The sequence below is a fragment of the Leptodactylus fuscus genome, chromosome 2 (genome assembly GCF_031893055.1).
Source record: "Leptodactylus fuscus isolate aLepFus1 chromosome 2, aLepFus1.hap2, whole genome shotgun sequence".
Classification (NCBI taxonomy): domain Eukaryota; kingdom Metazoa; phylum Chordata; class Amphibia; order Anura; family Leptodactylidae; genus Leptodactylus; species Leptodactylus fuscus.
Genome location: NC_134266.1, coordinates 8,775,936 through 8,801,943, shown reverse-complemented (window position 1 = coordinate 8,801,943; position 26,008 = coordinate 8,775,936). Strand labels below are relative to the sequence as shown.

The following is a 26,008-nucleotide window of genomic DNA, read 5'->3' as shown; positions in this document are numbered from 1 at the left end:
CAGAGTAACGCCAGGCATTTTTTGTGTGTTTTTTGCACATAGCGCCGCGTTAACGCCAGGCAACGCCACCGCAAAATAGCACCGCGTTAACGCAGAGTACACGCGGCGTTAACGCAGCGCTACGCGGCGTTAACGCGGCGCTATGTGCAAAAAACACACAAAAAACGCCATGCGTTACTCTGTGTGAATACAGCCTAAACCTGTCAACCTCAAGCTGTGGCTCTCTGGATGTTGCAGTACTACAACTCCCAGCATGTCTCGGCCACCTGCCCAGAGTTGTAGTATTATAACAGTTGGGAAACACTGGACTAGACAATTTACTAACCGATATCTGCTGCTGTCCACTCCCCCTTATTATTAGGCTCCACCCCCATGTCCACATCCAATCAGGCCAGTTAGGGTTGTATTTACAACAGGCATATTTAATTACCGTTTGGACCATAATGCTACAACAACAATTGAGGCGGAGCTTGGATTAGCTCCGCCTTCCAAACTAACACATTTGGCACCGAAGCAGCGCCACCTACTGGATCCATGCCATAACAGGGAGAACCTGTTTTGAAGAACTTCCTTCTAGTCAACTGAGTTATTGACTTTTGGGCTCACTCGTCACTTCCCAAAATCAAGGAGAGACGTGGACAGGGGTAATGGGGGTAACAGCGCCACCATCTGTCTAACAGATTAGTGCAGCACAATTCAGAGCTCCCAACCGTCCCGGATCCTGCAGGACAGTCCTGATTTTAGACTTCTGTCCCGGACAGTTTTCCGTTTGTCCTGCAATGCCCCTGAAGTGTTTTGCTTGTTAACTAACTTTCCCCGATCACTGAGAAGGACCTGCCTGGTATCAGAGAGTCACGTGACTGGGTACGCATGTCTGTGCTTACAAGAATAAGAAGAAAACTTGTATCCTGTGTAATAGGGATGATAGGTGGGGTGTAAGGTACTGTGGATGTGGGGTGCAGGGTGTACTGTGTGTGGGGGGACTGAGTGGACTTCCAACCCCCACTAACCTCTTGGTGACATGACTATAAGTGGAAAAAAACCCAAATTTAAAAACCTCAAATAATAAAGACAGAGACCTTAAAGGGATCCTGTCATTGAAACGCAATTTTTTGTGACTAACACATAGGAATACCCTTAATTAAGGCTATTCTTCTCCTACCTTTAGATGTCTTCTCCAGGCTGCCGTTCAGTAGAAATCCTGGTTTTCGTCACTATGTAAATGAGTTCTCTTGCAGCACTGAGGGTGTCCCCAATGCTGCCAGAGAACTCTTCAGCGACGCCTCCATCTTTTTCAGGAACGGCCTCTTCACGCATCTTCTTACGGCGCTGGGGGTCAAACTTCTAGGCCTCGGGCAGAGCCGACTGCGCATGCCCACAGGCTACAAGAAAATGGCTGCTTACTTACTGTGTCAGCGGCCATTTTTCTTCTGGAGTTCTGGAGATAACTCATTTGCATACCAACAAAAAACGGGAATTCTACCAAACGGCGGCCCGGAGATGACATCTAAAGGTAGGAGAAGAATAGCCTTTCTTAAGGGTATTCCTACATGTTAGTCATAAAAATTGCGTTTTAATGATAGGATCCCTTTAATGTGGATAAACGTGGGGTTGGCCACAGTTTTATTAACCAACATATTATTTAACAATTTAGCAAAAAACATAACATAAAACACACAAAGCCATGCCCATTCCCTCTTCCTGTAGACATTCTTGCTCCCACCAGAATGTCCCGCTCTGGATCAGCAGGCATGAAGGACCTCAGTTTCCTCCATCTTTGGGCATGGACTCCCACCAACAGGAAGGTACCTGAAAGAACAAGAAAGAAAACCGAGAAAAAGAAAAAACACCAGGGGAGATAAAAAACAAAAAAAAGGGGCAGCGTGGGCGGGTGTTCTTCACACAGATGCTGAGGGTAAAACACTAGCCTACGGACCCTCACAGTATTTCATACTCTAGTTCCCCCTCCTCATTTTTTTTAAACAACGTCACCAGATTCAAAAGATGGCAAGGTCTCCTCCCGCCACTCAGTCCATAGCCCTCTCCTTAGCCAGTTCAGGGCCTTGCAAGAAATGTGGGGTGCAGGGTGTACTGTGTGGGGAGAGATGGGGGTGCAGGGTGTACTGTGTGGGGGGAGATGTGGGTGCAGGGTGTACTGTGTGGGGAGAGATGTGGGTGCGGGGTGTACTGTGTGGGGAGAGATGGGGGTGCAGGGTGTACTGTGTGGGGGGAGATGTGGGTGCAGGGTGTACTGTGTGGGGAGAGATGTGGGGTGCAGGGTGTACTGTGTGGGGAGAGATGTGTGGTGCAGGGTGTACTGTGTGGGGAGAGATGAGGGTGCAGGGTGTACTGTGTGGGGAGAGATGTGGGGTGCAGGGTGTACTGTGTGGGGAGCAGGGTGTACTGTGTGGGGAGAGATGTGGGGTGCAGGGTGTCCTGTGTGGGGAGAGATGGGGGTGCAGGGTGTAGTGTGTGGGGGGAATGGGTGCAGGGTGTACTGTGTGGGGAGAGATGGGGGTGCAGGGTGTAGTGTGTGGGGGGAATGGGTGCAGGGTGTACTGTGTGGGGAGAGATGGGGGTGCAGGGTGTACTGTGGAGGGAGATGTGGGGTGCAGGGTGTACTGTGTGGGGGGAGATGTGGGGTGCAGGGTGTACTGTGGTGGTGGTGGGGGGGGGTATGGGTGCAGGGTTTACCCGACGAGAAATGGATGGGAACGGGTAGAGTCAATTTAGAAGTGTGTGGAGCTAAATTTGCCATGGCCTGCCTACATTTTGTCCCTCATATGCACAATGTACACCTGTTTGTAGTCCAGGGCTGGCTTGTCCATGACACTAGTCATGGCAGCTATGAGGGGGGTATAAATGGGGAGAAGGTTGGGGTAGAAATCCTGTGGAGCCACTGTGAACGCTCCGCTGTGAGATGCCGGAGACAGAGGACTCCATTATCCTTCATTAAATAGTCAGTGAATTAAACCTCCAGATTTGTCACCGTCACTGCCGGCACTTCATTATATATTGCTGCTGTAAAAGCTCTGACGTCCCCGGAGGCTTCACCAGTGCACGTATCGTTCCAAATACTGAGCCACCTATTATATTTGCCGCGCCCTCCTACTGGGGGGGAACCTTACAGAGTCCAAGGGTGGATTACAGTGGATTACTGTAGAAGGGGGGGCAGAACCGATACCCACACAGGTAGATTATGAGTGTGATGGCAGGAGCACAGCCCCTTGTGTCTGGATGGTGGACCAAGGAACTGCAGGATCTGCTCATGCCTGTTAGTGGATCAAACAATACCCTCTATTAGTGATGTGTCTGGGTCTTGTTGTCCATTTGGTGTGCGCTCTCACATAACTTCTGCACCCAAAACCTCCTAGAAAAAAAGGTCAGGATGAGCATGTCCTCCTGCTCCTCTCAGTACAATAATGAGCCCCATCTCAAAGTCCGACAACTGGGCAATATGTCTTCTAGTTCATAATAGAGACATGTCTAGTATTCAGTGATTTCTTACCAAGAGGTACACTACCCAAAAGTAGCCTCTGAGAGCCTTTTTTTATAGGGAAGTGGGGAAAGCTTTTTTTCAATATGTAGAGAATATGCTATAACAGTATACATCCTTCCTATCCTATCCTACTTCCTATCCTATCCTACTAATATTATAAATGTGAAAGTTTGTGGGTTTGTTACTCTTTCACGCAAAAATGGCTAAACGGATTTGGATTAAATTTGGCACATAGATAGTTTATAACCTTGATTAACACATTGGCTACTTTTTATCCCGGTAAATAACATGGCTTCACAACTGTTATGAATTTATGTTCATATACTATATTACACTCTTGGCAGCAGCTTATCTCAGTCAATTGTTTTGCTGATAAAGCTGCTCTGTTATCTCTCTATGTAAACACTCAGCTAACCCTCAGTCCATTCTGTACAAGCATTTGCATATTATCTGATCTGCTCCAGGCAGTGCTGACACACTGGATGGGAAAACACCTTTAATCCAAATTGGCAGTTTGCCATTTTTAAACATGGGATATGTTTCTGTTAAAAAAGAATAAATAATTTGTCTATTCTAATTCTAAAACAACAAGAGTTATGACGGTAGCCAGAAGTCACAGAGTTCTCCTCAAGTGGAGCTCAGGGGGATCATCAACGCCAACAAAACACTCATTATATGGCGTCCCAGTGAGCTGCTGAGATGCCGGAACAATCACAGGCACGGTGTGAGGAACAAGTTCAGCAGCAGGACAGCTTGAGGGCTTCTGAAACACTGGAGCAGGCAAACCATTGACGATAGCAATTTGCTAAATATAGGCAGATCATTGACGCCAACAACATGCAGACGAAGTCGCAGGCAGAGGCTAGTATATTATGTACGTTATAGTATATGTAGAATATAATGTACAGTATACATAAAATATATAACATATGATACAGTATAAATTTAATATATAACATAATATCTTATACATGCATTAGAATACAATATACACAATATATTATATAGTATAATTATACAATGTCACGGGATGGTTAGAGTCTATACTATAGGCAATGTGTAATATATATTTCATGTGGAATGTATTCTCTAACCTGTTATATACATCAATGTGTAGTTGGCTGATTGGGGTCTAGTGTGTTAGCACATTGTATGCAAATACCTCTAACTAGTGAGGACAATGGGTGGAGATAATCTGATCAGTGTCTCCAAGAAGATGTTGGATGGTGCATTGTCCATAGTAGACAGGGAGTCTGCTCTCCTTGGTATAGGTGAGGGGGGAAGGATCTGTGACTCAGCCCTTCCCACCCACAGATAGAGGAAGTAACAGTTTACTATATAGTATATAGCTAGCAGTTAGTATGTGTTAGCCGGCCTGTGCACAGCTCTGCAGAGAGCCAGGACTTAGTTACAGGACCAAGGAACCAAAGTTATCATTGGATTGTGACTTCTGTGGACTTATTGTTATTACGGTTGATGTGACCGCCGCCGGCTACTAACTTTGTGGATTACAATAAATTGCTGTTGTCTCCCGACCTCTTGCGTCCGTGTTGATTCAAAAGACCATCCGGAGGAAGACGTATACCTTTGCTCCGTGACAACTGGTGGCAGCGGTGGGATCAACAGCGGACAGCGAGATGGACTACAGCAGCTCAGCGATTAATGGAGCCACAACCTCAGAATACAGGAACTGGACTATGGCAAGTCTACAAGTAAGGGCCCGGGAACTAAACCTGAGTTACCAGGGAAGAACGAAAGAGCAACTGATCGAGGCACTGGAGGAGATGACCCTGCAAAGCGACCATGAGGAGGGCTGCCCCCAGGAGACAGTAGAGATACGGGAGTGGCAGGTACAGACCCAAAAGAGCAGATGGGTTGTTTTGTATGAGGAGGAATTGGCAGTGCTGGGGCTAGGAGCAACTGCAGAGCAAAGGAGTAGAGCATTACAGAGGGCTCAGGAAACGGAGAAGGAGGAACAGAGAATGGCGCATGAAAAGGAAAGAATGGCGCATGAAATGCGAATGGCTGAGATAACTGCGCGGAATTATAATCAAACGTCGACCCCCAGCCCAACAGTGAGAGAACCACCATATGTCTCCCATAAACACTTCAAGACCTTTGATGAAGCGGCTGGGGATGTTGATGGATATTTTCAGGACTTCGAACACCAGTGCCGCCTGATGGAAGTCCCAGAGAAGGATTGGGTCCGGTATCTGGTGGGGCACCTACGAGATGGGGCTGCGGAAGCTCTCAGAGCTATGGACCCTAGTGATCAGCGGGACTATGAGGCCATTAAAAGAGCGGTGCAGAAGTATTATGCAGTCACTCCAGAGTCCTACCGAGTTCAGTTCCGCTCTTTGTCTTACAATGGGGGAAGCTCCTTCCACATGTTCGCCCACAAGTTGAAGCAAGCATGCAAGCGCTGGCTAGAAGGAGAGGAGGCTGTCACAGTCGATAAGATCCTCCAAGTCATACTTAAGGAACAGTTCTTTTCCCAGTGCCCCGCTGAGATCCGTGAGTGGGTGCTGGAACGGAACCCAGCCACAGTTGAGCAAGCTGCTTCTCTTGCAGATGAGGGCCTGACCATCAAGCCGCAGTGGAAGAGGTTGTTTGCAGAGGAGCGGAAAACTACCACAGTCCGCCAGACACCCTTCAGCCAGCCACCCACCTTTCGTGCCCGGCCTCAGGATTACAATTTCCCCTCTACCCTTGCCCCAGCCCATCGGCCTCCAGCTATGAACAACCCTGTCCCTAGACAACGACCTACTGGAAGAATGCTAGAGCGCAGATGTTTTGGTTGCGGGCGGCCTGGACATTTGCAAGCTAGTTGCCCTGTTAACATGGGGGCACGGGCCACCGTGGCATCTCGGCCTATTCACTACCTGGGAACCACCCCTAGGACAGAAAGTTTGGCCCCATGTCCAGATGACTCCATGAATGACCCATCTGTTCCACCTCCAGGGGTCTATGGGATTCAGCCTTCCGCCACACATCCCGCAAACCTTCAGCGGAAGCACTTGCAGGAGGTCCTACTGGATGGCCGAACAGTTGTTGGATTCCGGGACTCGGGAGCTTTCCTAACGGTAGCGGACCCCCGAGTGGTGCGACCCGAGGCCCTAGAGGAGGGCCCTGGCCTTTCTATCGAGTTGGCAGGAGGTACTCGGAAACGTATTCCTAAAGCTACCGTGGAACTCGACTATGGTTATGGACCAAAACGATGCACAATTGGTGTGATGAGCGGGCTGCCGGCCGATGTTCTGTTAGGCAACGATGTTGGAAATCTACAGTGCCACTTTGTGGGAGCAGTGACCCGAAGCCAAGCTCAGAGAGACGCCAACATGGATCGACCGGATTTTTTGCCAGATGCCAGCCCTTCAACTCTACAACTTTACCATTCAGTACCGCCGAGGGAACCAACACCAGAACGCAGATGGGTTATCCCGGCAGGAGGACATATGAGCTATAGAGACTGATGTGCATTCCCCAATTTACCTGTGTAGGCCAATTGTGTCATGCACATGTTTTGAGAGGGGGAGGGGTTGTCACGGGATGGTTAGAGTCTATACTATAGGCAATGTGTAATATATATTTCATGTGGAATGTATTCTCTAACCTGTTATATACATCAATGTGTAGTTGGCTGATTGGGGTCTAGTGTGTTAGCACATTGTATGCAAATACCTCTAACTAGTGAGGACAATGGGTGGAGATAATCTGATCAGTGTCTCCAAGAAGATGTTGGATGGTGCATTGTCCATAGTAGACAGGGAGTCTGCTCTCCTTGGTATAGGTGAGGGGGGAAGGATCTGTGACTCAGCCCTTCCCACCCACAGATAGAGGAAGTAACAGTTTACTATATAGTATATAGCTAGCAGTTAGTATGTGTTAGCCGGCCTGTGCACAGCTCTGCAGAGAGCCAGGACTTAGTTACAGGACCAAGGAACCAAAGTTATCATTGGATTGTGACTTCTGTGGACTTATTGTTATTACGGTTGATGTGACCGCCGCCGGCTACTAACTTTGTGGATTACAATAAATTGCTGTTGTCTCCCGACCTCTTGCGTCCGTGTTGATTCAAAAGACCATCCGGAGGAAGACGTATACCTTTGTTCCGTGACATACAACATATAGTATACAAAGAATATAATACAGAATACATAGAATATATCATGATATAATATACAGTATGCATATAATATGTAACATAACATAGTATACATATGATATAATATAATACAGTATACATAGAATATAATCTACAACATAACATACATTTAATTCAACAACATACATAAAATATAATATACTATATATACAGTAGAATATAATCTAGTATACATGGAATAGAATATAATATATTATAATTTAAATATAGTATAGCTAAGATATAATACAGTATACATAATATAATACGATATACATGGAATTTAATATATAACATAGAATATAATACAGTATACATATAATATATAACCAAATATAGTATACATGGGATGGGATATAATATAATACAGTATAAATAGAATATATTCTAGTATACATAGAGTATAATATATAATATAGTAGCCAAGTAATATAATATACTACAGAATACATAGAATATAATATATACTGTATATACTCGAGAATAAGCCGACCCGAATATAAGCCGAGGCCCCTAATTTTACCACAAAAAACTGGGAAAACTTATTGACTCAAGTATAAGCCGGGGGGGGGGGGGGGGATGCAGCAGCTACTGGAAAATATCAAAAATTAAAATGGTCGGAGTTTTTGGGTGCAGTAGTTGCTGGGGAAGGGGAGGGGGTGTTTTGGTTGTCTGTCTGCCCCTTCCCTTAACTTGAGGACTGTTTTTTTTCCCCACTTGGAACTCAGCCTGGCTGTATATAGGGAATCTGCAGTGCTCCTATTAACCCCTTCCCGACGGAACAGGAGCACTGCAGACACTCTATATTCAGTAGACCGGGCACTGTCAAACACAGGGAGACCTAATGTGTTTGTGTGTCACAGTCATTCTCTACTTTTATATGTATTCTAGGGAAAGGAGGGATTTACAACTTTTATTTACTGTATTTTTTTGTTATATTTATTTAAAGCTTCTTTTTTCCCCCCACTATTTTATGGGAGATTCTATACATTACTATTGCGGCTGGTCATAGACCCCCCCTCCCAAAAAAAAAATAATTTTTTTTTGCTTGACTCGAGTATAAGCCGATGAGGGCTTTTTCAGCGCAAAAACTGTGCTGAAAAATTCGGCTTATACTGGAGTATATACGGTAACCAAATATAGTATACATAGGATATAAAATAATACTGTATACATAGAATATAACATAAAATACAGTATATATAAATAGAATAGAATACAGTATAACATGCTGGCTAGTGGGCACAGTGGACAGTGACACTCCCACTCCTTACATTTTGGCTTTCTGTATTTCACACGTTTTTATTGGTCGCCTTATTGTTTTTTCTTCTTTTTAATTAATATAAGAGAAATGTTTTGGAAAGGAAACAGGGACAGATTGCTGAGCAGAACAGAGCGAGTTGTCCTGGCCGTCCATCTGGAGTAGCAGGCGGCTGCGGCTTCCGTTCACCGTGGGCTTGTTTGGCTTCTCTATGTCTGATCAAGACCGGGGAACCTGGTCCTATAGTGCAACCACCAACACTGGAGCAGTATAAGAGGAGCGACTGATGTCACTCATATATACAATATGATGGAAACGTCTCTGAACACAGTCGGCCTCTCCTCTCCTGACATGGCTGATAACAGATAGTAATAGATTATATTCCCCTGTCCTACAGTCGGCCTCTCCTCTCCTGACATGGCTGATAACAGATAGTAATAGATTGTATTCCCCTGTCCTACAGTCGGCCTCTCCTGACATGGCTGATAACAGGTAGTAATAGATTGTATTCTCCTGTCCTACAGTCGGCCTCTCCTCTCCTGACATGGCTGATAACAGATAGTAATAGATTGTATTCCCCTGTCCTACAGTCGGCCTCTCCTCTCCTGACATGGCTGATAACAGATAGTAATAGATTGTATTCTCCTGTCCTACAGTCGGCCTCTCCTCTCCTGACATGGCTGATAACAGATAGTAATAGATTGTATTCCCCTGTCCTACAGTCGGCCTCTCCTCTCCTGACATGGCTGATAACAGATAGTAATAGATTGTATTCCCTGTCCTACAGTCGGCCTCTCCTCTCCTGACATGGCTGATAACAGATAGAAATAGATTGTATTGCCTGTCCTACAGTCGGCCTCTCCCCTCCTGACATGGCTGATAACAGACAGTAATAGATTGTATTCCCCTGTCCTACAGTCGGCCTCTCCTCTCCTGACATGGCTGATAACAGATAGTAATAGATTGTATTCCCTGTCCTACAGTCGGCCTCTCCTCTCCTGACATGGCTGATAACAGATAGAAATAGATTGTATTGCCTGTCCTACAGTCGGCCTCTCCCCTCCTGACATGGCTGATAACAGACAGTAATAGATTGTATTCCCCTGTCCTACAGTCGGCCTCTCCCCTCCTGACATGGCTGATAACAGACAGTAATAGATTGTATTCTCCTGTCCTACAGTCGGCTTCTCCTGACATGGCTGATAACAGAGAGCAGTAGATTATATTCCCTGTCCTACAGTCGGCCCCTCCTCTCCTGACATGGCTGATAACAGATAGTAATAGATTGTATTCTCCTGTCCTACAGTCGGCCTCTCCTCTCCTGACATGGCTGATAACAGATAGTAATAGATTGTATTCCCCTGTCCTACAGTCGGCCTCTCCTCTCCTGACATGGCTGATAACAGATAGTAATAGATTGTATTCCCCTGTCCTACAGTCGGCCTCTCCTCTCCTGACATGGCTGATAACAGATAGTAATAGATTGTATTCCCCTGTCCTACAGTCGGCCTCTCCTCTCCTGACATGGCTGATAACAGATAGTAATAGATTGTATTCTCCTGTCCTACAGTCGGCCTCTCCTGACATGGCTGATAACAGAGAGCAGTAGATTGTATTCCCTGTCCTACAGTCGGCCCCTCCTCTCCTGACATGGCTGATAACAGATAGTAATAGATTGTATTCCCTGTCCTACAGTCGGCCTCTCTTCTCCTGACATGGCTGATAACAGATAGTAATAGATTGTATTCTCCGTTCTACAGTCGGCCTCTCCTCTCCTGACATGGCTGATAACAGATAGTAATAGATTGTATTCTCCTGTCCTACAGTCGGCCTCTCCTCTCTTGACATGGCTGATAACAGAGAGTAATAGATTGTATTCCCCTGTCCTACAGTTGGCCTCTCCTCTCCTGACATGGCTGATAACAGATAGTAATAGATTGTATTCCCCTGTCCTACAGTCGGCCTCTCCTCTCCTGACATGGCTGATAACAGATAGTAATAGATTGTATTCCCCTGTCCTACAGTCGGCCTCTCCTCTCCTGACATGGCTGATAACAGATAGTAATAGATTGTATTCCCCTGTCCTACAGTCAGCGTCTCCTCTCCTGACATGGCTGATAACAGATAGTAATAGATTGTATTCTCCTGTCCTACAGTCGGCCTGTCCTCTCCTGACATGGCTGATAACAGATAGTAATAGATTGTATTCTCCTGTCCTACAGTCGGCCTCTCCTCTCCTGACATGGCTGATAACAGATAGTAATAGATTGTATTCCCCTGTCCTACAGTCGGCCTCTCTTCTCCTGACATGGCTGATAACAGATAGTAATAGATTGTATTCTCCTGTCCTACAGTCGGCCTCTCCTCTCCTGACATGGCTGATAACAGATAGTAATAGATTGTATTCTCCTGTCCTACAGTCGGCCTCTCCTGACATGGCTGATAACAGATAGTAATAGATTGTATTCCCCTGTCCTACAGTCGGCCTCTCCTGGCATGGCTGATAACAGATAGTAATAGATTGTATTCCCCTGTCCTACAGTCGGCCTCTCCTGGCATGGCTGATAACAGATAGTAATAGATTGTATTCTCCTGTCCTACAGTCGGCCTCTCTTCTCCTGACATGGTTGATACCAGATAGTAATAGATTGTATTCCCCTCTCCTACAGTCGGCCTCTCCTCTCCTGACATGGCTGATAACAGATAGTAATAGATTGTATTCCCCTGTCCTACAGTCGGCCTCTCCTCTCCTGACATGGTTGATAACAGATAGTAATAGATTGTATTCTCCTGTCCTACAGTCGGCCTCTCCTCTCCTGACATGGCTGATAACAGATAGTAATAGATTGTATTCTCCTGTCCTACAGTCGGCCTCTCCTCTCCTGACATGGCTGATAACAGATAGTAATAGATTGTATTCTCCTGTCCTACAGTCGGCCTCTCCTCTCCTGACATGGCTGATAACAGATAGTAATAGATTGTATTCCCCTGTCCTACAGTCGGCCTCTCCTCTCCTGACATGGCTGATAACAGATAGTTATAGATTGTATTCTCCTGTCCTACAGTCGGCCTCTCCTCTCCTGACATGGCTGATAACAGATAGTAATAGATTGTATTCTCCTGTCCTACAGTCAGCGTCTCCTCTCCTGACATGGCTGATAACAGATAGTAATAGATTGTATTCCCCTGTACTACAGTTGGCCTCTCCTCTCCTGACATGGCTGATAACAGATAGTAATAGATTGTATTCCCCTGTCCTACAGTCGGCCTCTCCTCTCCTGACATGGCTGATAACAGATAGTAATAGATTGTACTCACCTGTCCTACAGTCGGCCACCTCTTATGGGTCCTGCTACCAGCACAGTCATGGGGGGATTATAATCTTGCAATCTGGGAAACTGGAAGATGGAGCAGTCTGGCTGACACTATTTATTGGGGTAACACTAGTTGACACTGTTTTTAGGGATCAATCTTGTTGATGCTGTTTATAGTGGGGCACTCTAGTTAACACTGTTTATAGGGATCACTGTAATTGACACTACTTATAGGGGGGCACCCTGGCTGACACTCTTCCTGGGAGGCACTCTGGTTGACACTATTTATATGGGCACTCTAGTTGACAAGGCTTATTGGTGGGCACTCTGGTTGACATGCTCCTGGAGGACAGTCTGGTTAGCACAGTTTATAAAGGCACCCTGGCTGACACTCTCCCTGGGAGTTACTCTGACTGACACTGTTTATAGGGGGCACTTTGGTTGATGCTGTTTATAGGGGCACTCTGACTGACACTGTTTATAGGGGCACTCTGACTGATACTGTTTATAGGGGGCACTCTGACTAACACTGTTTATAGGGGCACTCTGACTGACACTGTTTATAGGGGGCACTCTGACTGACACTGTTTATAGTGGCACTTTGACAATGTTCCTGGGAGTCACTCTAGCTGACACTGTGCATGGGTGGTGGTGGTGGGGTGTACATGGACTATTCTGCTTTCCACTATCCCTGCAGTCCTTCCTGAGAATGGTATGACCTGGGTGCCGGTACCAGCACTGTCACAGGAGGGATTATAATCCCGGCCACTTATGTGCAGATGGCGAATACAGACACGTGCGGCCGGAGCGCCAGCGAGGAGCAAACACGATGAAATATGCATCCGCTCCTGCATTAACTTGTCTGCTGTATAAAATGTGTCTGATCAATAATGCAGACATTTCATTCAGCAAACGCCAAGCGTCAGGGACCGTATCCGAGAAGCTGCTGATTATTCGCCAACTCCGGGCGCTGGAGCTGCCGCTATTGACATGGTAATGAGGCGCCCTCCATCTCCCCTCATTACACAACGCCCTATATTTGGAACATATCATGGGATGATGAATACATCATATGCTGCACTTCATATAGTACTGGAGGAGGGTACAGTATACAGCTGGTACCATAACTGCTATATACAGGGCGATACAGTATACAGCCGGCACCATAACCACTGTATACAGGGCGATACAGTATACAGCTGACAACATAACCACTATATACAGGGTGATACAATATACAGCTGGCACCATAACCACTGTATACACGGCGATACAGTACACAGCTGGTACCATAACTTCTATATACAGGACGATACAGTATACAGCTGACAACATATCCACTATATACAGGGCGATACAATATACAGCTGGCACCATAACCACTATATACAGCAGTAGCAGAACAATGAGTGCAGCTCTGGAGTATAATACAGGATGTAACTCAGAACCAGTACAGGATAAGTAATGTGATGTATGTACACAGTGACTGTACCAGCAGAATAGTGAGCGCAGCTCTGGAGTATAATACAGGATAAGTAATGTAATGTATGTACACAGTGACTGCACCAGCAGAATAGTGAGTGCAGCTCTGGAGTATAATACAGGATAAGTAATGTAATGTATGTACACAGTGACTGTACCAGCAGAATAGTGAGCGCAGCTCTGGAGTATAATACAGGATAAGTAATGTAATGTATGTACACAGTGACTGCACCAGCAGTATAGTGAGCGCAGCTCTGGAGTATAATACAGGATAAGTAATGTAATGTATGTACACAGTGACTGTACCAGCAGAATAGTGAGCGCAGCTCTGGAGTATAATACAGGATAAGTAATGTAATGTATGTACACAGTGACTGTACCAGCAGAATAGTGAGTGCAGCTCTGGGGTATAATACAGGATAAGTAATGTAATGTATGTACACAGTGACTGTACCAGCAGAATAGTGAGCGCAGCTCTGGAGTATAATACAGGATAAGTAATGTAATGTATGTACACAGTGACTGCACCAGCAGAATAGTGAGCGCAGCTCTGGGGTATAATACAGGATAAGTAATGTAATGTATGTACACAGTGACTGCACCAGCAGAATAGTGAGCGCAGCTCTGGAGTATAATACAGGATAAGTAATGTAATGTATGTACACAGTGACTGCACTAGCAGAATAGTGAGCGCAGCTCTGGAGTATAATACAGGATAAGTAATGTAATGTATGTACACAGTGACTGTACCAGCAGAATAGTGAGCGCAGCTCTGGAGTATAATACAGGATAAGTAATGTAATGTATGTACACGGTGACTGTACCAGCAGAATAGTGAGCGCAGCTCTGGAGTATAATACAGGATAAGTAATGTAATGTATGTACACAGTGACTGTACCAGCAGAATAGTGAGCGCAGCTCTGGAGTATAATGCTGCTCAGTACAGGACAGGTAATATTATAGTATTTCTGTACATATAGGGTGCAGTGAGTTATATGGTGAAGGTTTAGACTTCAGCAGTTTCCGGATACTTGGACTGACCGGCAGTCGCCCGGAGCTGTAGTGTTTCTGCGCCTGCGGCTGTCTGCTCTCACATGGGAGCGGTGTATCCGTGTGGAGACTTGTGGATAGACAGGATTTGCCTCTCAGGTTTTGGCTGAGTATTAGCCTGGGTGTGAACATTATGGGCATCAGGAGCAGGATAAATATTAGGGCACAGTAAACAGCTCGCAGGATCCGCACTGTGGAGGTTTTTATAGCTTTAACCCTTGCTTGTCTGCCTGAGATCACATGCTGGCTGCAGAACTTCTTCTGTTTTCTGCTGATGTTCTCCATAGGGCCGGTACACACTACTATTGTACTATGTTATGTATAAATAGCGGACAGTATAAGGTAAGACCACCATTACCATCCGTCATACATCTGCTAGTTACCCTTCACACCCATCATACATCTGCTAGCCATCCTTTACTTTCATCATGTCTGGTAGCCATCCTTTACATCCGTTATACATCTGGTAGCTATCCTTCACACCCAACATACATCTACTAGCCATTCTTCACACCCATCCTACATCTACTAGCCATCCTTCACACCCAACGTACATCTACTAGCCATCCTTCACACCAATCCTACATCTACTAGCTATCCTTCACACCCATCATACCATCTGCTAGCCATCCTTTACATCCGTCATACATCTACTAGCCATCCTTCACACCTGTCATACATCTAGTAGCCATCATTTACATCCATCATATGTCTGCTAGCCATCCTTTACATCCGTCATACATCTACTAGCCATCCTTCACACCTGTCATACATCTAGTAGCCATCATTTACATCCATCATATGTCTGCTAGCCATCCTTTACATCCGTCATACATCTACTAGCCATCCTTCACACCTGTCATACATCTAGTAGCCATCATTTACATCCATCATATGTCTGCTAGCCATCCTTTACCTCCGTCATACATCTAGTAGCCATCCTTCACACCTGTCATACATCTAGTAGCCATCATTTACATCCGTCATATGTCTGGTAGCTATCCTTTACATCCGTTATACATCTGGTAGCCATCCTTTACGTCTGTCACACACCTAGTAGCCATCCTTCACACCTGTCATACATCTGCTAGCCTTCCTTTACATTCACCATACATCTAGTAGCCATCCTTTACACCCGTCATACATCTAGTAGCCATCCTTCACACCCATCATACATCTAGTAGCCATCCTTCACACCTGCCATACTTCTAGTAGCCATCCATCACACCTGTCATACATCTGCAAGCCAACCTTTACACTCACCATACATCTAGTAGCCATCCTTCACACCCGTCATACATCTAGTAGCCATCCTTCACACCCGTCATACATCTAATAGCCATCCTTCACACCTGCCATACATCTAGTAGCCATCCTTCACACCTGTCATACATCTGCTAGCCGCTTATCGGTGTCTGTAGTCCGTCAGCTTGTAATGTCTGATACAGTCCTCAACAGGGCCGTGAATTTAGCTGACACCTTGTCCCATATATACTATTAGAGGGCATGGACATTGTGTCATGTGGTTGCCTTTATGCCCAGAAGTTTACCCTAAGTAGTCAGATGACCACCAGGGCGGCGTCTTTTGCCTACAAACCTTTATGTACAGTTTTGGAACGCCTTATCCAGAGGTCATTGACAAAGAAGAAGTGCAGCGCAGGAGAAGTCTTAGAGAAGTGAGGTCAGGATAGATGAGACGGGGAGGCCAGAGGAGGGTGTGTATTATGGACTCTCCCCTGTGGGGGGCGCTCTCTTCTCTTTACTTGGCAGCCACTGTGAGACATCAGTAATCATGATTGTTTATTCTGCATTTATATGGAAATTGGAGGCTTACAGTAGATGTTTACCGAGCAGGAGGAGCCGGGATGTCAGGAAACACAGCAGCCGACTCCATCGCTTTAACCCTTCCTGAGGCAGACGTACAAAGTGCTTGTCACAGACTTGATGGGAGTTGTAGTTTTGCCATAGCTGGACCTTGGTTGGTCATTATACACCGGATAGGCCCTGGCAGACCCCAGAAACCTCTGAGGAGGCGCAGGCAGCGGCAGTACCTGAGGCAGTGAGAACAGTGTCACTGAGATGGATGAGTCACATTCATTCCCCCGTGTAAGCCTATAATCATGGTGTAATGGCCCCGCGCGATCACTTGTAAAGCTTTTATCGCATCTTTCACCATGGAAACTTTTTCTTTGTTTTTTTTTATTTTTTTTTATGTGTTTTATACAAATTGAAATTTCCAAGAAGAAGAAGAAGAAGAAGAAGAAATGATGGGTTTGAAGTGCTTCACCGTAACCTGAAAATACCTTAAAGGGCTAGTAGTACTGAGAGATATGAAGGAGGCCGAGGGCACCGCTGATCACTAGAGGGCCCCATCACTGAATACATCCAGTACTGCTCCCTATGAGGGGAGGTCAGATGGATTACACCACCTCTGGGGCTTATGGGAAATACATTTACATTGTCCGTTAACTCCTGATATCCAGTGATCTCAAAGGTTCTGGTTTGTCCTGATAGAGGTTAAAGGGGTATAAATATTATTAAATCACATAAGAGGCAGTAGACTCATTACAGGGCCCTGATGCTCCTGTGCTCATACTGCCCTGTTCCCCACCATGCTTAATGGATGGATCATCTCCTCTGTGTGCTTATGTTATATTGTTACCCCCGGACCCCTCTTCTGTGTGCTCATGTTATATTGTTACCTCCGGACCCCTCTTCTGTGTGCCCACCTTATATTGTTACCCCCGGGCCCCTCTTCTGTGTGCTTATGTTATATTGTTACCCCCGGGCCCCTCTTCTGTGTGCTCATGTTATATTGTTAACCCTGACCCCCTTCCTTGTGCTCATGTTATATTGATACTCCCTCTTCTTTGTGCTCATGTTATATTGATACTCCCTCTTCTGTTCTCCTTCCTTATGGGTTTCCTCATATTTATTTCTTCCTAATTCCTTTCTGGTAATCTCCTTAACTATCCGTCATCAGACTGGGCCGACCTGGGGTTGATTGCCATTGCCAACATGAAAGTGGCGCGGCCGTCCTGCATCTCCAGTTTCTAATCAATGAGGTAAGTGTCCCATTAACCCTTCTAGTGCTGACCGGGATAATCCTGCTGCTTCTTCTCTACAGACATAGCAAGGCTCCAAGGGTGACGTGCAGTCGGGAACAAGTCATGTACAAAGTCAGTGACCCCTCAGTAGAGATTATCATCATAGGCAGTAGGTTAAAGTGCGAGTATAACACCCTGCCCATGGGGTGGAGGGGTAATCTGAGACATAAATTATAGTGATAATCTAAGACTGTGCCCATAAATTGTGGTAATCCTAAACCCTGCCCATACATTATTGTGGTAATCTAAAACCGTGTCCATAAATTATAGAGGTAATCTAAGTTTCTCCCATAGGTTGCAGTGGTCATGACATCATCTACATGTGACATCACCTCTATAAGACTGCACAGCTGACGGCTCATATATTTATATCTATTAATTAGATTCAGAATCTGGAGCCTCCTCTGACCGCCCCCAATGTGGGTGACTACATTACAGTATAGAGAGCGTCAGTCAGCAGGATACTAGACATATACTGTATATAGTGTGTATCCTTCACAATGTGGTCAGGGTTATTTATCCAGTGACTTGTATCTCTATATCTTCACATCATGGCTGCTGATGAACATTCATGGCATGTTCTACCCACTTGTGATGATTGGTCAGTTATGCCATGTGACATAGTCTGCTGAATGTGATTGGTCATGTGACATAGTCTGCTGAATGTGATTGGTCATGTGACAGTCTGCTGAATGTGATTGGTCATGTGACATAGTCTGCTGAATGTGATTGGTCAGAGCCCTCACTGTAGCTCCGGCTCTTAGACCTGTTCAGACACAAGCCGACACTGCAGACTCATTCACTTAAACGTAACTAAAAAATTATATAAAGAGGTACAAAAAGTGCAATAAATCAGTGACCTGAGTGACCCCATGAGACTATATCATCTCCTACACCCAGCAGTGTGTGAATTGGTACCTGCAATCTGGGGCAGTGTCATTTGTATTTCTGTGAAGTAAGATATCAGCTAGAATTTTCTGGGTTGTTGCATCTTCCCCTATAGAGCTGCTGCCTGGTATGAAGCAATGGCGCTGTCAGCACATAGCTCCCTGTATATTACCCACATGGCATATAACTGGTGTATACATGGTCCTGGGCCACACACCTAACTTACTCTTCCTATAGTAATAGTTTGCAAGATCTGTGAGACTCCACCAGAGGGCACATGGGGCTCACGGATGGGCAGATGCCAGTGTCAAGAAGGTGTGTGCCCATCTGCAGCCGTGCGTCTTACAGTCTGCCATGTCATTAGGTCTGCTCAGCATCTGTCCTGTCCAGGCTCATCATTCAGTAAATGCCCAGGGCTGTACAGATGGACCATGAGGCTAGTCACATAATACCCCTGATCGTGGTCTATGCCAGTATGCCAGGGTGTATACAGATGGGCACCCCTGAATATACTTCACAGGATACCTAGGTAGGGATTCCCTAGCTGCGTCTTTTAGTGGTCCCATAGGTGACACACCTGGACACGTACTCTTCACCCCGTGAATGTAATCCTAGTGCCGGTTACGTCTTTCTTTGTGTCCGCAGGGTGCCTTGGTCACTGCATGTGCCGACGAGACGCTTCACTTGTGGAGCCTGAGGCAGAAGCGTCCAGCTGTGCTCCATTCCCTTAGATTTAACAAAGAACGGTAAGAAGAATAAAACTCGACAAACATAATACTGAGAACTAATATCACTGATGTGCTGGGGGAGCGATGGCCGGGCTGCGGGTCTGTAGATAAAGAGTAAAGCCAGGACCGCATGGCGGGCACTCAGCTGGACCTCTGATGGTAAAAAGTCACCGGCAGCAACCGAGTCTGCAACGTCTGCCATCACAGATAGATACAAAACTGAAAAAAGAAATAATGTACGCCAAAACACAAAAAGTACTACACAACTATAGCAAAATATATCAAATGTTTATTAATAAAAAAAAATCTCATATAATATACAGTATATAGACAAAGACCAGCAGTGTAGAAAAAAGCGGCTGTCATGGTCCACAGCATAAATAGTGTCATATATATATATATATATATATATATATATATATATATATATATGCACACTATATAAGAGCACAGCAAGGCGGTATCTGTAACCTCAGGGGATGTATAGCAAGGAAAAGAGATAAAGCTGCATCTATATAGTACCATGTATATGTGTATATGTATGTATCATTAAAGGCAGCATGTTCAGTAAGTCCACAAATAATACGTAAATCACTACAAAAGACACTTTAATAAGTGTGAAGTAATAGCAGGAAACATCACCCAAACTCAGAGGACAACACCAGCACCCCTAATATAACACACATAATCATAGCACATAATAGAAAGCACATGTTATTCTGACATACCCGATATTATACGTCAAGCCTAAAACTACATGCTCAGTGTACTGGGAACTCCGCATCCCGGCTATGTCCGCTGGTTATTTCCCTGGATTGACATTTCTCACTTAATATGTCAGATGTTTAGTCTTTCAAAGGGCATGTCCAGCATTACAGACCAGTTTATAGCCTATATAGGTAGAAAGAATAAAAAGATAAAGGGTCTATTTAAATACATCTGTATACTCCAGAGCTGCACTCAATATTCTGTGTACTGAGATTACATTACTTATCCTGTATTATACTCCAGAGCTGCACTCACTATTCTGCCGGTACAGTCACTGTGTACATACATTTCTTATCCTGTATTATACTCCAGAGCCGCGCTCACTATTCTGCTGGTGCAGTCACTGTGTACATACATTACATTACTTATCCTGTATTATACTCCAGAGCTGCACTCACTATTCTGCTGGTACAGTCACTGTGTACATACATTACATTACTTATCCTGTATTATACTCCAGAGCTGCACTCACTATTCTGCTGGTACAGTCACTGTGTACATACATTACATTACTTATCCTGTATTATACTCCAGAGCTGCGCTCACTATTCTGCTGGTGCAGTCACTGTGTACATACATTACATTACTTATCCTGTATTATACTCCAGAGCTGCGCTCACTATTCTGCTGGTACAGTCACTGTGTACATACATTACATTACTTATCCTGTATTATACTCCAGAGCTGCACTCAGTATTCTGCTGGTACAGTCACTGTGTACATACATTACATTACTTATCCTGTATTATACTCCAGAGCTGCGCTCACTATTCTGCTGGTGCAGTCCCTGTGTACATACATTACATTACTTATCCTGTATTATACTCCAGAGCTGCGCTCACTATTCTGCTGGTGCAGTCACTGTGTACATACATTACATTACTTATCCTGTATTATACTCCAGAGCTGCGCTCACTATTCTGCTGGTACAGTCACTGTGTACATACATTACATTACTTATCCTGCATTATACTCCAGAGCTGCACTCACTATTCTGCTGGTGCAGTCACTGTGTACATACATTACTTATCCTGTATTATACTTCAGAGCTGCGCTCACTATTCTGCTGGTACAGTCACTGTGTACATACATTACATTACTTATCCTGTATTATACTCCAGAGCTGCGCTCACTATTCTGCTGGTACAGTCACTGTGTACATACATTACATTACTTATCCTGTATTATACTCCAGAGCTGCGCTCACTATTCTGCTGGTGCAGTCACTGTGTACATACATTACATTACTTATCCTGTATTATACTCCAGAGCTGCGCTCACTATTCTGCTGGTACAGTCACTGTGTACATACATTACATTACTTATCCTGTATTATACTCCAGAGCTGCGATCACTATTCTGCTGGTACAGTCACTGTGTACATACATTACATTACTTATCCTGTATTATACTCCAGAGCTGCGATCACTATTCTGCTGGTACAGTCACTGTGTACATACATTACATTACTTATCCTGTATTATACTCCAGAGCTGCGCTCACTAGTCTGCTGGTGCAGTCACTGTGTACATACATTACATTACTTATCCTGTATTATACTCCAGAGCTGCGCTCACTATTCTGCTGGTGCAGTCACTGTGTACATACATGATAGGGATCACTCTGGGCTGTGTCGGGGCCTTCAGTTCTGGTGTGTGGGACCTCCTGAGAACTCTCTTAGCCCTCTTACTATTGTGCTGCACCACTGGTCACTCAGTGAATTGGATAGAGATGTGCCTTCAGTTTTTAGGACCACAATCAGTGAGATCATTATGGGGTTAATAAGCATTGAAGGGTCCTGTTTTATGTGCCATTCACATGGGACGTACATTAAACGTCTGTTATATAAGGTGACATTTTCGGGACACCTTTGCCACTGTTCGGGGTTGGGCATATTCCCGGCACATCTTTATGTAGCACTTGCTATAAACTCTTCAGTCTTCCTTCTGTGACCTTAGGGCCGTGTTCAGACTCTTCATGATATGACTCAGTAGTGAATGAGCGAGAAGTATCGGAGCCAATATACACTTGTATCCTGCCCTGTAATTATGTCAGGTAAAGCGGGGGAGCGCTGCTGCCGGGCGCTGTGTATCGCCTCCCGCAGGAGCTGCCCGTGTCTGGATCTTACACGACACATGACAGATAAAGCGAGAGGCACAAACACTTGTCAGGGCGGTGAGCGCCGCCATCACAGGATGAAGTGCCCTGTACATGGCAGTCACTGGCAGCTCAGTAAGGACCCGCCGTATATAACAGCAGAGTGGCAAATGGAATCATCCCGTTTCCTGGGGGCAGAAATGAGAGCGTTTCATCATGCGCCCATTCTGCTGTCTCTGCTGCCGTCTCCTGGGGGCAGAACCTGGATGGAGACTGAAATATCACCTGAACGAGAGATAGAAACCTCATTATAGAGCAGCCATCACCTCTCCTCATCGCTCCGCTCACGTATCTACTTATAGTCTTCTTAATATGACAATTCGGACACAACTTTTCATAGAATTGTGCTGTGTCTCTGTTGTTCCTCCTGGAAATGGGTGAACAAATTGACATCTGGATGTTACCAGTTGGGGGTGTATCCCAGCACTGGCAGACTATAGGGACAACCTTCATATGACATGATAGATACAGTAGGTTATTGTCACCAGAGCCAGCATATCACTCCAGCCCTGCAGATACAGTGTTGGCCAAAAGTATTGGCACCCTGCAATTCTGTCAGATAATACTCATGTTCTTCCAGATAATGATTGCAATCCCAAATTTTTTGGTATTTTTATCTTCATTTAATTATTCTTCAATGGAAAACCACAAAAAGAATTGTCAAAAAGCCAAACTGGATATAATTCCACAGCAAACATAAAAAGGGGGTGGACAAAAGTATTGGCACTGTTTGAAAAATCATGTGATGCTACTCTAATTTGTGTAATTGACAGCATCTGTTACTTACCTGAGGCACCTAACAGGTGGTGGCAATAACTAAATCACACTTGCAGCCAGTTGAAATGGATTAAAGTTGACTCCACCTCTGTCCTGTGTCCTTGTGTGACCACATTGAGCATGGAGAAAAGAAAGAAGACCAAAGAACTGTCTGAGGACTTGAGAAGCAAAATTGTGAGGAAGCCTGAGCAATCTCAAGGCTACAAGTCCATCTCCAAAGACCTGAATGTTCCTGTGTCTACCGTGCGCAGTGTCATCAAGAAGTGTAAAGCCCATGGCCCTGTGGCTAACCTCCCTAGATGTGGACGGAGAAGAAACATTGACCAGAGATTTCAGTGTAAGATTGTGCGGATGGCGGATAAAGAACCGCGACTAACATCCAAACAAGTCCAAGCTGCCCTGCAGTCCGAGGGTACAACAGTGTCACCCCATACTATCCAGCGTCAGCGTCTGAATGAGAAGGGACTGTATGGTAGGAGACCCAGGAAGACCCCACTTCTTACCCACAGACAGAAGCCAGGCTGGAGTTTGCCAAAACTTACCTGAGAAAGCCAAAACCGTTCTGGAAGAATGTTCTCTGGTCAGAGGAGACAAAAGTAGGAAAAGGCCTCAACATAGAGATTACAGGGAAAAAAGAGGCCTTCACAGAGAAGAAGACGCCCCCTACAGTCAGACATGGCGGAGGTCCCTGATGGTTTGGGGTTGCTTTGCTGCCTCTGGCACTGGACTGCTTGACCGTGTGCATGGCATTATGAAGTCTGAAGACGACCAACACATTGTGCAGCATCATGTAGGGCCCAGTGTGAGAAAGCGGGGTCTCCCTCAGAGGTCAGGGCTCTTCCAGCAGGACAAGGACCCAAAACACACTTCAGGTCAGCACTAGAAAATGGTGGTGAGAGAAAGCCCTGGAGACTTGTAAAGTGGCAGCAATGAGTCCAGCCCTGAATCCCATAGAACACCTGTGGGGGAGGGGGAGAGATCTCTTGGTGGCAGTTTGGAGAAGGCCCCCTTCACATCTCAGGGGGGACCGCGAGCAGGAGCCAAAGAAGAAGGGTCTAAGATTCCAGCAGAGCCTTGTAAGAAACTCATTGCTGGTTAGCGGAAGCGGTTGTGCGCAGTTATTGTGTCTAAAGGTTGCGCTGCCAAGTATTAGGCTGAGGGCGCCAATACTTCTGTCCGCACCAGGTTTGGAGTTTTGTGTAAAATGATCAATGATGTGACTTTTTTTTCATTCTCTTTTGTGTTTTTTCATTGCAAGCAAAATAACTGAAGATATTACGAAAGAGTTTGTGCTTGCAATCATTATCTGGAAGAACACGAGGATTATCTGACAGAATTGCAGGGGGGAGATACTTTTGGCCAACACTGTCCTAGGTCTGTTCACATGACGCTGCTGTGCCTGGTACTTGTGCTCTGCCGCTGAGCCCTGTTCACATGACGCTGCTGTGCACAGTATTTTATACCCCATTCACAGGCTCATGATAAAAATCAGCGCAGAATTGTGAAGACTCAGCAGATTTCCTCCTGCACAGCCTGTCCATTATCACTGTAGATTCTGCACACATAGGCTAGCCCCATGCCTGATCTCTGGTGTGAACACGGCCCAACACTGACTGTAAGGGGAGTATTTCTAATGAATTGCAGTTTATACAGCTGCATCGTGCGTCACTCTGGCCCCCCCATCGCTACTGCATGGTCATCATTGGCAGAGATTCACATGGGGCAGAAGCTGGAGTAGAGCCCTCATCATCTGACATGTGGTGCATGGTGGCGATATCTCCATAGTCTCCACAGGCCATGACTCTGCATATACCACTGTCATCGGTGCTGCTGCAACCTGGCACCGGACGTCACTTCTTGCAGCTTTTGGAGGGTCTGCTGTCTGAGCCCCAAGTTTACAGCTTTGTGGTGCCGATTCCTTCATGTTAATGCTCTTGTTTTCATGTGCTGCACCGTTCCGCATAATGAGGTCATCGGCACGTTCCCATTACCTCCTGTCTCTCTCCACTTTGATTTGCTGGCCATATGCCCAGATCTTAGTGTGACAGCAAGTAAACTGAGTGAACTGGCTCCAATCTCTGTACAGACTGCAGGGTGGCAGGGAGCGTGCCTAGAGTCAGCCAGATAACAGAGTGCCATAGCAGACAGGCGGCTGGGGCCTCACTGCACCCCCTCCCTATAAATACAGGGTAGACCTCACTGCACCCCTCATATATACAGGGTAGACTTCACTGCACCCCCCCCCCCTATAAATACAGGGTAGACCTCACTGCACCCCTCATATATACACGGTAGACCACACTGCACCCCTCATATATACACGGTAGACCTCACTGCACCCCTCATATATACACGGTAGACCACACTGCACCCCTCATATATACACGGTAGACCTCACTGCCCCCCCATATATACAGGGTAGACCTCACTGCACCCCTCATATATACAGGGTATACCTAACTTTCCCCCATATATACAGGGTAGACATCACTGCACCGCTCATATATACAGGGTAGACCTCACTACAGCAGATGAGGAGATGCAGGGCAGGTGATGGGCAGCTCAGTGCACAATCTCTCAGTTTTACAAGTCCTTATTTTTAGGCTTGTACTGCGGGGTCTCACTTTATGCTCTAAGGTTTTTGCTACAATTAAATGGTAGATCAAATCCTGGATGTGACATATATAATTTACATCCTGTATTATACTCCAGAGCTGCGCTCACTATTCTGCTGGTACAGTCACTGTGTACATACATTACATTACTTATCCTGTATTATACTCCAGAGCTGCGCTCACTATTCTGCTGGTACAGTCACTGTGTACATACATTA

The 26,008-nt window shown here is 45.6% G+C and overlaps 1 protein-coding gene across 9 annotated transcripts in view; it reads left to right on the top strand.

Moving 5' to 3' along the window:
* Positions 1-26,008, top strand: part of STXBP5L (syntaxin binding protein 5L) — a 160,761-nt gene that overhangs the window by 52,252 nt on the left and 82,501 nt on the right. For all 9 annotated transcript variants that reach the window (XM_075263342.1, XM_075263343.1, XM_075263338.1 and 6 more), the window contains 2 exons: positions 17,734-17,815; positions 19,391-19,491. In XM_075263342.1, coding sequence (XP_075119443.1) covers positions 17,734-17,815; positions 19,391-19,491 — 183 coding nt within the window. The remainder of the gene's footprint in view (positions 1-17,733; positions 17,816-19,390; positions 19,492-26,008) is intronic.